The sequence below is a fragment of the Chrysochloris asiatica genome, unplaced genomic scaffold, assembly GCF_000296735.1.
Source record: "Chrysochloris asiatica unplaced genomic scaffold, ChrAsi1.0 scaffold00049, whole genome shotgun sequence".
Classification (NCBI taxonomy): domain Eukaryota; kingdom Metazoa; phylum Chordata; class Mammalia; order Afrosoricida; family Chrysochloridae; genus Chrysochloris; species Chrysochloris asiatica.
Window position 1 is genome coordinate 15,584,902 of NW_006408567.1, and position 14,965 is coordinate 15,599,866.

General features: G+C 36.7%; 1 protein-coding gene across 1 annotated transcript in view; it reads left to right on the forward strand.

Annotated features, from left to right (window-relative positions):
* MORC3 (MORC family CW-type zinc finger 3) overlaps nt 1-14,965 on the forward strand; it is a 50,166-nt gene that overhangs the window by 13,995 nt on the left and 21,206 nt on the right. Inside the window, exons 9-14 of the mRNA XM_006862565.1 lie at nt 1,911-2,008; nt 8,428-8,532; nt 11,313-11,435; nt 11,536-11,610; nt 13,141-13,186; nt 14,031-14,197. Of these exons, the coding sequence (XP_006862627.1) occupies nt 1,911-2,008; nt 8,428-8,532; nt 11,313-11,435; nt 11,536-11,610; nt 13,141-13,186; nt 14,031-14,197 (614 nt within the window). The remainder of the gene's footprint in view (nt 1-1,910; nt 2,009-8,427; nt 8,533-11,312; nt 11,436-11,535; nt 11,611-13,140; nt 13,187-14,030; nt 14,198-14,965) is intronic.

The window sequence follows — 14,965 nt, forward strand, 5'->3', positions numbered from 1 at the left end:
TCAGGTTCATCAAATTGTATCAGATTACTCTTTTTTTCCTCTTCTTTCTTCTTGCTAGTTGCGCTCTGATTGTCCAGTCATTGAGGCCAGGTCAAATGGGTATTATCTGCAAGTGTGGGTACTCTTGTGGATATGCCCTCTCTTATCCACTGGACACTTCCCTCTTCACTCAGTCCTCCATGGCTATGCTATGTCACTGATTCTGGGCCCAAGAGTCCCCAGGTCTTGCTACACTGCTGGCCAACCAGGTCTCCACCTGGGTTCCCAGGAGTCTGTTGAACCTTGTAGGGGTTAGCTCGCAGCCTCATGGCTGTTTTTCCCTCACTTCCCCTTGTCGGTGGCAAACGTCGTCACCTATCAAAGTGTGTATTCCCATTGAGTCTCAGTCTTGGAAGGGGGTTTACTCTGAGGGGACCCAGTGGCTTTTTATTAAATAGGCTAATTGTCATTTGTATTTGAAATAGTTTTAGTGGAAATACTTTAAAATGTACCATTTAAGCTATTGTATTTCACAGGAGATGAAAATGTATTTTTGGAATTTTACCTTATTCCTCAAGTGGTCTGGGGTTCAAAAATAATGCTGCAAACAATGTAAAATTTTTTCTTTTATCACTTAGGAATCTGACATAAATAATGCATATAACCCATGTTTCCAGGCAGTTAAATTTGCACTGCATATATTTGCTGGTTAACCTTGATCTTATGAAAGGATACTATTTTGGCTAACTTGTAATGTTTATCTTTACCACAAGATGTATTACACTTACTATTTGCATCTCTAGATTCATTCAATGTTATCTGATATGATTTGTTGTAGTCGATGTTCTAGAGAAGAAGATAGACAGATTGTGCCCTTGAAGAGCTCACTTTGATGAGGGGAATGTGGTACATCCTTGGAGCATTAGAAAAGGCTTCATGGAGAAAGTACAATTGAAAAGAGTCTGAATTGATTTCACTATGTTGAAAAGTAACCGGAGGGTTTTCAAATCAGAGGGAAGAGCATTTGTAAAGGATTGGGGATAAAGGAGTCTTCTGAGAGTATGGGAGAGAGACAGGAAGATGAGGTTAGAACTGTGGCCTTGAAGGGGCCTTGTATCACCAAGTTAAAAAAATTTCATGAAATGATGAGCAGATTGTTTTGAGAATATCTATGCTGCATAGTTTTTCATTTTATTGTCATTTTATCTATACCTATACTCAGAATCAAGTTACTGTTAAGAACAAATTGTACATGTTCATTATTTCTAGATAATTAGAATAAAAGTGATACATGTTGACTTTTATTTATTTTAACTGTTGTTGTGTTGTTGTTAGGTGCCCATTGAGTCATTTCCAGTTCATAGTGACCCTTTGCAGGGTTTCCAAGGACCAGCCAGTGGGTTTGAAACACTGACTGTGTGATTTGCCATCCCGTGCTTATCCTTCACCACACCAGCTAACAGAGTTAAAAATTAGCTTTAATTCAACCAACCTAGGTTTTTATTTCATTTCCATTAACTACTAGATGGGTGACCTAACTTTTATCTGGCAGGTTTATAGAGTATTATGTACCAGAGCCTTTGCTGGGTATTGTTGACATAATGATGTGGTTTCTACTCTCTCAAGAAATTGTACCCCAGCAGAGGTGGTTAATTTTCCCTTGTATAAAATTGGGGATAACAATAGTTGTAAATGGAGACTTGACAATATGGAGGTGGTTTTGAGGAGGAGCCTAATATATTTAGGAGTTAACTTCCAGAAAAGAAACTGCTATATTCTTTTTCTGTGTAAATTTCCTGAGGTACTTAAGAGGATCATATGAGATAAAATGCTGAAAAGTGGTTTATATGAATTATAAATCTTTATGTAATGGTAATTATTTTGTGTGTCATGTCTTGCACTTAGAATGCTTGTTTCGTTTTATTTTTCAGGCAAACAACATGGGTGTTGGAGTAGTTGGAATTATAGAATGTAATTTCCTAAAGCCAACTCATAATAAACAAGATTTTGATTGTACTAATGAGTATAGGTATGTTGCCTATATGGACTATTGCTTTTATTTAAAAATATATTATGAAAATAAATTCACAATTTTTCTAAGTTGGATTTTTTTTTTTTGTCATCTTGTGGATAAGGACTAGGTTATTATGTGATAAAATTAGTGTTATGTCACAGTGGAAAAGGATCACATCAGATCACAAACAGAGGATGACTACATCACTGCCAAGCTTTCGAGGATTATGGCCCAGCCAAGTTGACCTAGAACCTAACCATCCTAATCTGTATAACCCTCGCTTAGATGCATGTCGTAGGTGTGCTAAATCGTTGGATAGTAAACATTTTATTGTTAAAATAAATGCAGGATGTCAACTAATGATCTAGGTACAAGTGAGGGGTATTTAGAACTGTCAGAAAATGTAAGGATGATGAACTCGCGTAGATTACTTTTAAATCTATCTTCTTTGAGGTCTTGTATTCTACTCATTACAAATGTTATGTTCTACCCCGTGTTTAGTGAGTGATCAGGTGTTGAGATTCAGATCATGTGGAGCAAGTTCCAGCTTTCTTGGTGTCAGCATCTTTTTTGTATAATTAAATTCTGAAACTTTCTTCTAGGTTGGGAACTTGTTTAATTTATAGTCCAATGCACCTTAGATAGAAATGGTGGTTAGAAGCCGGAGAATAAATAACACCATCAATTTTGCTTGTGAATTTAGGAAACATAAACATTGTGAAAATAAGCACATGTTATGGAGTAGGTAGGACTTCCGAATATCTAGTCGCTGAAAATCTTATGAAGTGGATCACTGTCAGCAGCAGATTATTGAATATTAAAACATGGGGAGCACCAGAATATTGTCAGATTTAGCGCCGGAAGAAGAGCTGCCTCCTCAAAGTTGAGTTGACCGTGATGATGCAAATGGAGTGAAGCCCTTGGGACCTTCATTTGCTAATGGGACACAACTCTAAATGAAGAGAAATAGCTGTAAGCATCCATTAATAATCGGACCATGGCATGTACGAAGTATGAATCTAGGAAAATTGGAAATTGTTAAAAATGAAAAGCAACACATTATAAACATTGATATCCTAGGCATTAGTGAAATGAAATGCACTTGTATTAGCCATTTTGAATCTGACAGTCACATGTTTTACTATGACAAATTGAAGAGGAATGGCATCGCATTCATCATCAAAAAGAACATATCTGCCATGAGGTACAGTGTTGTCTGTGATAGGATAATATCCATATACCTACCAGGAAAACCAGTTAATACCACTATTGTTCAAATTTATGCACCAACCACTAAAGCCACTGATGATGAAATTGAAGAATTCTACCACCTTCTTTGGTCTGAAATTGATCAAACATACAGTCAAGATACATTGATAATTACTGGAGATTGGAATGCAAAGGTTGGAAACAAAGAGGAAGGATCAGTAGTTGTGTGTTTCAAATCATTGACTTATTTTTTATTCTTAATCATTTTAATGAAGTCTAGTTTATCAGTTTCTCCTTTATCTTCCTATGAATTGTGCTTTTGTTGTTTTATCTAAAAAGGGATCCCAAATCTAGGGTCAACCTAGATTTTTTTCCTAGGTAATCTCTTAAAAGTTGTATTGGTTTATGTCTTACATGCAAGCTTCTGGTCTGTTTTGAGTTAATCTTTTTATAAAGGTGTAAGATCTGTGTGTAGATTCTCTTTTTTTACATGTAGATTTCCAGTTGTTCAAATACCATTTGTTGAAAAATACTTTCTGTATTGATTTTTAAAAATCATTTGTTCCATTTGTGTGGGTCTGTTTCGGGACTCTGTTCTGTCCCACTGATAAATGTATCTACTTATTTGCCAGTGTCATACTGTCTTGGTCACTACAGCTTTATATTAAGTTTGTAGTCAGGTAATGACTACAATTTTGTTGTTTAGTAAGGTGTTGACTGTTATTCTAGGTCTTTTGCCTTTCCATTTAAAGGTGGGGAACAGGGAATTTTTAAGAGAGTTCTGCAAGATACTATAATTATGGCCACATGTCATTATTGCATTTGTCAAAGCTCAGAGAATGCTATACAACACAAAGAATGAGCCCTGATGGAAATGTTAGACTTTAGTTAATAATAATGTTGTATCTATATTGGTTTATTAGTAAATGAAGGAGCCCTGGTGGTGAAGCACTCTACTTAGCTATCTGCTCCCATAAAAATTATAGTTTAGGAAATCCTGTGTCTCTGTTTTACTCTGTCCTATGAGTTGGAATCAATTCAGTGGCATATGGCAACAACAAAATGTAACAAATTACCACATGAATGTAAAATGTTAACTAGAAGGAGAATACTGTTTGGTTATTAGAAATAGTGATTGACTCTGATAGTGGAGGGAGGCCTGGCAGAGCAGCTATGTGTGGGCACCTGCAAAGGTATGATTTGTTCTTTTTCCCCATACTTCCCTGGTGATCAGAGGTGGAACCAACTTCCACCCCAAGAGCAGACCCTGCTCTCTGGGTATTTGGAGTCACCTTGTTGGTATCCATGCCAGTGTGAGGTGGGGGCCAGTTGTACCATTTTGGTGGGCTTGGCTCCAGACCTACAAAACCATCAGAGGCTCCTGACCAACATTTAATCAGACACCCTACTCCTAGCTTCCCTGTGATCCTAACAGACACTGAAAGCACCTCCTTCATGGGTCACCATGAACATATGGATTGAGTGCCCAGAATATAGATAAGACCAAGGTCAAGAACTCTGCTGTCACATCCCTTTTACAAACCACCTAGTGCGCTCCTTGAATTGTAGAAGCACACCAGAAAGAAATATCTCCACTCTGGATCCAAGAACTGTACTGTTTGTTTTTACAAATGCAACAACTCCAGAATGCCCCAGTAACAACATTGTAGCTCACATGAAGAAACAGGAGAAAATGTTTCAAACAAGTGACTAAAATGCAGAGCCAGAAAGCATTTCTAAAGAAGAAAAGGTAATGGAACTAACGGGAAAAGTATGTTAATTAAGTGCCTTCAAGGAATCCATAGAAAAATGGAGGGAAGCAAGAAGAACACAATAAAAACTTTAGAAGAATTCTGGAAAGCACTACAAGAATAAACAAATGCAAATTTTGAAACAATACCAAGCCTACAATTAGAAATCCAGAAGATTAATGCTAAGATCTTAGGAAAAGACAATACATTAAAATGGCAAAGAAATAGATGCTAAGCAATGGTAGCCTGAACTTGAGCTTGAAGATATATTTCTCAATACTAGTATGCTAGAAGAACGATCAGAAAAGGATAAAAATCTGAAGAAAGCCTAAGAGTATATGGGACACCATGAAGAGGAACAACATACAGGTGATCGGAATTCCACAACAGGAAAAGACAAGCACAGAGAAATTCTCGAATTGTTGGAAGAAAAACTCCATAACATTATGCTTAGCAAGAAGCTCAATGAACCCCAAACAAAATGATCCCCAAATAATATCACCAAAACAAATCAGAATTGAACTTTATAAAATCAAAGACAAGTAAATAATCCTGAGAGTACCTTGGGAAAGGTTATCTACAAAGGAGAACTAATGAGACAGTGCTCTGATTTCTCAGTAGGTACCATGCAGGTAAGACATCATTGGGATGCCATACAAAACCAACCAAGAATCATATACCCAGCAAAGCTGTCACTCAAGTACGACGGTGAAATTAGGCCATTTCCTGATAAACAAAATTTGTAATGACCAAACCATTTTATAAAAAATGCTAAGGGGTGTTGTTTGTACTGAGAACCAGCAACAGCAGACGTGAGATTACCATATATGACAACAGCACCCAGAACTTAATCCAGATATTGAAGTGTTTAAAGTAAAACAAAACTACAAGACTGAAAATAGGGAAACAGACATATCAATGTATAATGAAGTAACCTACAAAGCAAAAAGAGGAAACAATATAGATACAGAACTTCCAAATGGCAAGGAAGTCAGGTAGATTTCAAGGTAAAACAGACTTTTAAAGCAGGGAAAAACAAATTACAGGGTAACCTCAAAGAAAAATAATACACTTGTACATCAAATTAGGAAAATCAGAAAGATTTAGTAACAACCCAAAACCAAAATGAACTCAGCATAGAAAATTATATGGACCAAAGAATCCAGCAGCACCACAAAACAAAACAAAAAACCAGAAAAATGTTGGAGATAGCTTGAATGAATGCCCATCAATAGAAGAATGGTTAAATAAACTTTGGTATATACCCACAATGGAATACTACAGAATGTTGAAGAATGATAATAAATCTGTGAAACACCTCACAATAGTATTGAACCTCGAGGATGTCATGCTGAGTAAAATTAGTGAATCACCAAAGGACATATATTGTATGAGACCAATCCTGTAAAAAGTTAGAAAAAAGGTTTTCTTGATAAAAGAAACAATCTATGATGCTTACAGGGGGTGAGTGGGAAGGACATTTTTTCTCGGGCTAGAGGGTAGACAATATACAAGAGGGAAGTTAATAGGAAAGGTGAAGGTAGCAGGAGACACAGGGAAGAATGCAAAAGTTAATAAGAGGTCAGTGCTGTTAACTTCATACATGGAGGGGGGTTGCAATCATGTAATGAAGCCAAGTAATGATTAAAACAAAGCAAAAAATGATGTCCTTGGAAACACTATGGAGTGGGTGGTTCTACTTTGTTCTATAGGGTCACTGTGAGTCTGAATCATCTTGATGGCAATGCTTGTTTTTAGAAAAGGGTTTTTAATCTTTACGGAGGCAGATTACTACATCTTCTCTTGTGGGGCAGCTAATGGGTTTGAACCATTGACCTTTCAGTTGACAGCCAATTGCTTCACCATAGAGCAACTGAGGCTCCTTTTTGTAAAGGTTTTATATAGCCTTGGAACTCCAAGGGGTAGTTCCATGCTGAGTCAGAATCAACTAGATTAATAAACTAGTGGGTTTAGTATGCTGATTTTTATGTTATGTGATAGAGGGGTTTCCAGTATAGAAAATGAAAATAAGTAGGGATTAATCTGGTAGTGTAGTGGTTATGAATCAGGCTGTGAACCATAAGGTCAGCAGTTCGAAACTACCAGCTGTTCAGCGGGAGAAAGAGGGGACTTTCTGCTCCCATAAAGATTTACGGCCTCAGAAACCCTGTACAGGGTCTCTATGAGCCAAAACTGACTCCACGGCACATAACAACAAACAATCTACTGCTTGGCAGCCCACAAGTGCCTTTGAGTCGTTTCCAATTCAAAGCAACCTTGTATAATATTTCCAAGGTGCGGTTGGTAAATTTAAACTAACTTGCTGCTCAAACCCACCTTGAGGTTGAGTGCTTATCCTCTGGTGCTGCCCAGGATTCTTGGCAGTAGATTAGTTAGAGGTGATAGCTATGTTTCGGAGTATGCCTTAGTGTAACATTAGAAGTCTTTTATTTTTTTTTAATGTTACATTGGCTCTATCTTGTGCTTGTTTAATTCATTAACAGATTTTTAAACATTTAATTATGGCATTAATCTTATTCTAATTTGTTGTTTGTTAAGTGCCCTTAAGTCGGTTCCAACTCATAGTGACCCTGTATAGGGTTTTCAAGGAATCACTGGTGGGTTTTAATTGCTGACCTTAAGTCTCAAACTGACCTTGTGGTCCAGTGCATTATCCTGCAACCCCACACCAGAACTTATTATAATAAGTCCCAGTAATTTGGTGTTTGTTGTTGTTGTTAAAGTGCCATCGTGTCAGTCCGGACTTACAGTTTCCCTATATAGGATTTCCAAGAAGTGACTGGTGGATTTAAGCCATCAGCCTTGTGGTTAGCAGTTTAGTGCTTATCCTACAGTGCCACACCAAGATCTGAATAATGTGTTATTGTGGGAAAAGTAAACTCTGATTGTGGTACAGAACTGATTTTGAAATCAGTTGCCATGGAGCCAATTGTAACACACTGAGACCATAATGTGTCAGTAGAACTGTGTTCCTTAGAGTTTTCAGTGACTGGTTTTTCAGATCTGGATCACCAGGTCTTTCATCCAAGGCGCCTTTAGATGAACCCCCTCTAACCTTTTGGTTAGCATGTGAGTGGGTTAACTATGTGCCCCAATTGCTGGTAATGATTGCTTACCAAACTTTGGAGTTTTAACTTAACAAATTCCCTGCTTGGGAATGAAATACAAAGAATATAGTTTTCCAAGGAATTGGTCTACAGCACGTTTTTTCAACAGAGGATCCAAAGATGTGCCTATTTTGTGCCTTATTTTCTGATTATTCTGGTTCTGCTCCAGAAGCTTAGAAAGGTCCTGAAAGAAAATTTGTATTACTGTGTGTTATTAACTGTACGTTTTGGGTCCTTTTTCTCCCCATAGTGCACCCTGTGATCCTTACTAGTTTATTTATGCTTTCTAAAAAGATTTAATCTTTCCTTTTTTTGCCTTAAAGTGATTTTATCTTTTTTTCTTAAGGCGTACAATAACAGCGTTAGGAGAGAAGCTTAATGACTATTGGAATGAAATGAAAGTGAAAAAAAACTCAGAATACCCCCTAAATTTGCCAGTTGAAGATATACAGTAAGTATAGTAAAATAATAACAGATATTAGAAGGTATAGTGATTGCAGAGTTCCACAATCTTTTTATAAGAAATTCTGCAATCTGACCCAGCTTACCTCCAAATAAATGAATGAATGTGTTATTGCTGTTAAATATCATCAAGCCATTTCTTAAGTGATCCTGTACAGAGTTTCCTAGGAGTAATCGGTGGGTTTGAACTGCTGACGTATTGTTCGCAGTCCAGTACTTAACCTACAGCAAGCACCACATATAAATATGAGTATATACACACCAAGGATTCCTAAAATAGCGTTTCCTTAATATGCATGACACATGTTGAAATAATTTATTTCCTTTTAAAAAATGGTAGTCTTGACTCATTAGATTGATTGCACAGTCTAATAGTGGGTGGCATCGCATAATTGGGAAAGCACTGGTTTAATTAGGATGGTTAGAATTAAACATCTAAAGCCAGACTTGTTCAGATTCTAGTTCTGCTGCTTATGTGACGTTGACTATAACGTGGCCTTTGTAAACTTCCATCTTCTCATGGTAAAATGGGAATGTTAATAACTTCCTTGATGTCTGACAAATACTGTTGTAGCACACAGTAGTAATCCTATGGATGGATGGGTGAATAGATTGATAAATAATACCTGAATATACTAATATGGAAATATTGTCTAAGATATTAATGAAAAACTAAAAATATACAGCTCAATATAAATATTCCATTTCACTTTCAAAAATTTTCCATAAACATGACATGCAGTTTTACAAGCCTATAAAATTTCTGTTAGAATTAAAAACAATCAAGTGGTGACCTTCTAAAACAATGGGGTTAGTTTTCACTTTACATCTGACTTGTTTGAATTTTTATATAAATTTATACATGTGTTTTTAAAATTATTTTTTACTGTGAATTGAGTGGTTTACAGACAAGATCATCAGTTTTATATTCAACAAATCTTACACTTTGTTTCATTTCAATGTTTGTAATCTCCTCCATGTAACAGCAATTATCCCACTTCCTTCCTGTGATTCCTATTTCCATTCAGCCCTACTTCCCAGCCCTTCTCAACTTTGTCCTTAGGTAAATGTTGCCTTTTGAGTTTGAATGATTGATTATTCCATAGTAAACATACCTTACCAGTACTGTTGTCTTCCCTATATACTTATCTTCTGTTTGGCTTAAAATTGGGCCATGTGGCTGAGTTCTTTTCCAGCCCTTAAGGGTGATTGAAGACCATAGTCTTAGGTTTCTGCAGTCTCTTTCTGACTATTTTTTTTATAATTTTGAGTTTTGTTCTATGTTTTCTGCCACTCTATCTGGAACCTTCTAATGTGATATCCCTCTCAGAGCAGTTGGTAGTGGTAGCTGGGCACCGTCTAATTCTTCTGGTCTCAGAGTCATGGAGATTGATGGTTCCATAGTCCATTAGTCCACTGGACTAATTGATTCCAAGCATCTTCAATTCTCATCATTTCTTTTTTTTCTACATGGAGAGACCAGTAGTTGTACCTTAAATGATCTTTTGGGAACCCAGATGCTACTCAACCAAAGTAGGATGTAGAACACTGAATTATGTTAAACCAGTTGACAGTGGTGTCTCTGAGACTATGGTCCTGAGCCCACAAGGCCCAGCAACTCATTGCCTTAAAGATGTTTGATAATATCTAAGAAGTTTTCATTACTTTGTTCACTGTTCCATCACATTCGTAGTTGTGTTGGCAGGAAAGGTAAAATACCCAGGTACAAATATCCTCTTTCAAACTCCTCTTAGGAATTTGTGGGTATACTCCCACTCTCCACTGTTCAGCCAGTGTTTCTGTTCATGTGTCTAACAACAGAACACTGTTGTTCCAAGATTATGTATATAATACTGTTTACCTCTATCTCCTTTATCCCTTGCATACTTCCCTGTGTCTTCACTTGTCTTCATCATTCTGTTACATGCATTTTAAAAATCTAGGTTTAAGTTATTGGCATTAAGGTGACATCTTCACATGTAAAAAGAGTTTGCACAAATATTTTATAGGATTGTTGTAGTTTTCAAGTTAAAAAATGTGAACATTTTGTAAAGTAAAAGCCTGTGCAGATTTAGTTATCTGGGAATATGTTGAGGTTGACAAAAATATGATTATTTGTTGTTGTTATGGGCCTTGGAGTCAGTTCCGAATCATAGCGATCTTGCGGGAGCAGAAAGCCTCATCTTTAGTAGTTTTGAACTGCTACCGTGAGATTAGCAGCCCCATTCGTAACCACTACGCTACCAGAGTGCCTTAAAATATGATTATGTTATGGTTGTTAAGTGCCGTCAAGTTGATCCTGACCCATAGTGACCCTTTATAGGGTTTCCGAGGAGAAGCTGGTAAGCTTGAACCACTGACCTAAAATATGACTATAGCTATAGAAAATTATTTAAGTTTTGTTTTACAACTTTATTTTTGTATTTTATTATGCTAATGAATATATTAGATTTGACATCTCAGATGCTAACTTCTTTGGAATTTGGAATATTTTCTTATGTTGTTGGTATTTTCTTATTATAGATTTAATGTAATGTATGCCAGTATCTAAACACATTTAAATCATTTTATTCAAATTAGTTTATGACTTTTAACCTTTTGAAGGAAACTAAACTCTAATAGTTTTGGAACTTTAAATAGCTGTGAAACAGAATTGTCAGGGGAGGAATTAAAGTAGCATTTTATGGTGGAAATAATGTAGAAAATCTAATAAATTGCTTGAAATCCATATTTATGTGCTAATATTTTGTTGTTCTTGTTTTGTTGTAGAAAGCGTCCTGATCAGACTTGGGTTCAATGTGATTCCTGTCTAAAATGGCGAAAATTACCAGATGGGATAGATCAGCTTCCTGAAAAATGGTATTGCTCCAATAACCCTGACCCACAGTTCAGGTACCATATAGTTGGTAGTACCCTTTTTGGAAAGGTGGAAAGTCCTTGTTTAGGTACAGGTGCTAGTGACATATTATTCCCATGTGATTTCTCTGACTAGAAATTGTGATGTCCCAGAAGAACCTGAAGATGAGGATTTGGTGCATCCCACTTATGAGAAAACCTACAAAAAGAAGTGAGTGTTGAATTAGTATAGGGTAGGAAAATTTGCCAAGATAAGACTAGTGCAACTAGAAAGATTATGACCTGTGATGTGAATCCTTTTTAGTTATAGATATGTTACTGATTTACGTGTTTATTTCTTTCCATTTGATAAACTGCTTTGAGTGAACACTGTCCTTGACGAGGTAGTAAAACTATTAAGTATTCAACCACTAAATGAATGGTTGGTGGTTTGAACTACCCAGTGGCTTCATGGGAGAAAGATCTGGCAATCTATTCCTGTAAAGATTACAGCCTAGAAAGCTCTTTGTGGCAGTTCTACTCTGTCACAAGGTGTTGTATTAAGTTGCAATCAACACATCAATACTGACAACCACTCTTGATGAGCTTATAGCTTAGCAGAGAAGGTGATGAGTTCTTTATAAAAGGCAGTGTAGGATAAGCACTGGGTTGCTAACTGTAAGGTTGGTAGTTCAAGCCCACCAGCCATTCCTTAGAAAACCCTATACAGGGTTGCTACAAGTCAGAACTGACTTAAGGCATTGAACAACAGCAGCAACATAGTACAATATAAGGAGCCCTGGTGGTGCTGTAGGGTAAGAACTGGACTGCTGTTCAGAAGAGAAAAATAAGGTGGTTTTCTGTGAAGATTTACAGCTTCAAAACTATGCTGGTGTCGCTATGAGTCAGAATTGACTTGATGGCAACGGGTTTGGTTTGGGTTTGGGGCATTGCTTCCGATTGAGAGAGGGGAGGGCAGAATTACATCAGGAAAGTCCATGGAGGGACTTATCTTTGTTTGTTGTTGTTATGTGCCGTGAAGTCGGTTCTGACTCATAGTGACCCTGTATGGGTTTCTGAGGCTCTAAATCTTTACGGGAGCAGAAAGCCTCATCTTTTTCCTTCAGAACAGCTGGTAGTTTCAAACTGCTGACCCTAAGGTTCGCAGTCCGATTCGTAACCACTATGCTACCAGAGTTCTTTACTTACTTTGAATTATGTTTGAGAATTATAGGTTGAGAATTTTCGGTGAACAGGGAGTTTTTGAGTGTAGCAACCATGAATTTGTGGATGGTATAAATGGAAAATGAGAGTGGGATAGGTGGATTGAGAACTGACCATCAGCCATGGTGAATTTGGCCAGTCCATGTACTGTACATAGAAGGCTGAAGTCATTAACTTACATATAAGATCACCATGAGTTGCAGTTGACAATCTGGCAACTAATAACAAAACTTTTGATGATCAACCCAGTAACAAGACTAAAGTAAAGATACCAGTTAGAAGCATATTGTGGTATTTCATTTCAAAAGTCTGAAAATAATGCCTGTGGGAATGGAAAGCTCCAGGCAGACATAAGAAAGTTGAGATAAAAGTTGTAAGCATTCCCTTGCTTAAGGACTTACCATTGATTGTAATGAAATTGAAGCAGAGTTCAGGGTACATATCTGAGTAACTTGGCAGTAAATAGGCAGGCATATCATTTGAAAAGTAAAAATGAAGTAACTTTAAATATGTTAATTTTTCATCTTTTTATTTAAAGAGACAAGGAAAAATTCAGGATCAGACAACCGGAAATAATTCCTCGGGTAATTAAATCTTCCATTTTATAGCTGTACCTAATAATGGATAGTGGTTATTTTAATAAATACTGAATTTTTAGATCTTGAGACTTATTGAAGGGGTCTTATTCATTCAGATCATTTCTATTTTCCTGTACTGCTTGCTCCTTGCCTTCCTTCTAAACCCAGCATCTTCATTACAGTTATTCAGTGTTATTGTTTAGCTGGGCACTTCTGAGGAAAGAGAAGCATTCTTAATAAGAATCTTTTATGAGATCAACATAAGACAACATTTTCAAGAAGACCTAAGAAGCAGTGCTGCAGAAGTGACAGTGTTTTCCATTCCCTTTGTTGACTACTGCTCTCCCTGTTCTTCCATTTCTGTCTGGATACTTAATGGTGTTAGGGAGCATGTATGTAGCATGTGCTGAAGTAGATACTTGCACTTCAGATGTAAGAAGTTCTATCTATTGCCAATGTGTCTGTTTGTAATTACCTTGAGATGTCTTCTTACATAATTTGTTTTTTAAATGTAACATCTTTTTTTACTTTATTTTCAATCTCTCCTTTAGAAAAGTGATTTTATTATATCCCAGTAAGTCCTTATAGCACAGGAGTTAGCAAACCTTTCTGAAAGGGCCAGGTAGTTAATATTTTAGACTTTGTAGGCCATATACAGTCTCTGTTGGATGGTCTTCAGTTTTTTCTTTGTTCTTTTTTTCCCATTCACAATTCTTTAAAAATGTAAAACACAAGGAATTTATGTATTTAAGATGGTTCTCAATGTCTTCTGGGATACTGAGAAGAGGGAAGATTATACCTTGGGTTTTGGCATAATTCTTGTAAGATTCATTTTTTTTTCCCCCAGCAGATTAATGCTGAACTTCTATTTCGGACAACTGCTATTTCAACTCAAAGCTTTTCTCCTGTGAAGGAAAGTGTTCCAAGAGGACAACTTTCAGAAGTGGCAAATACTTATGCAGCAAGACTTATAAATAATACTCGTGTTTCACCCCAGTCTGAATCTGAGAGTAATAGGTTAGTGGCTATGTTTTTCCATTTGGGGGAGTATTGAATCAGAGTCTTTATTTGACACTTTGAGGCAGTAATGCAGCTCCAGGAATTTGTAGTTTTCATGAATGTAAAAAATTGTTAAGGACAAGTTGCTTTAATTTTATTGTCTCAATATAACCTGCCCTACTTCTACCATGCATTTAGGCTTCTTTTAGAAATGAATTACATTCATTGTGAAATTTGATCAAATCATATGTGGTGGTGGTTTTGTGCCACCGAGTCAGTTCTGACTCAACAACGCTGGGTACAGTTTCTGAGGCTGTAAATCTTTATGGGAGCAGAAAGCCTCTTCTTTTTCCCCACGAAGTGACTGGTAGATTCGAACTACTGACCTTGTGGTTAGCAGCCCAGCTCATAATCCACTATGCTACCAGGCCTCCTTAATCATATATGAGGGGACTTTTTAAAAGTTTGTGGAAAAATTCCATTATCTTTTCATTCCATTTTTTCATGAACTTTTTGAAGCTCCCCCATTGTATGAAAACTCCTATTTTTTAAGATGATGACGATCTGTAGGAAAAATAAGAAGTGGTTACTATTATAGCACAAAATTATCAAATGTGACATTTAATTTCTTAGCATAGCCCATAGCACATTACAGACACTGTGTTTTAGGTGAGTGGATGAAGAAGGAAGGGAGAAAGAAAGAAAAGAATGAGATCTGAATTGGTCAGTGAAGTCTTAGTGATGAGATGGTACTTAGATAGTACTTGATGTTCTTTTTTTTTTTTT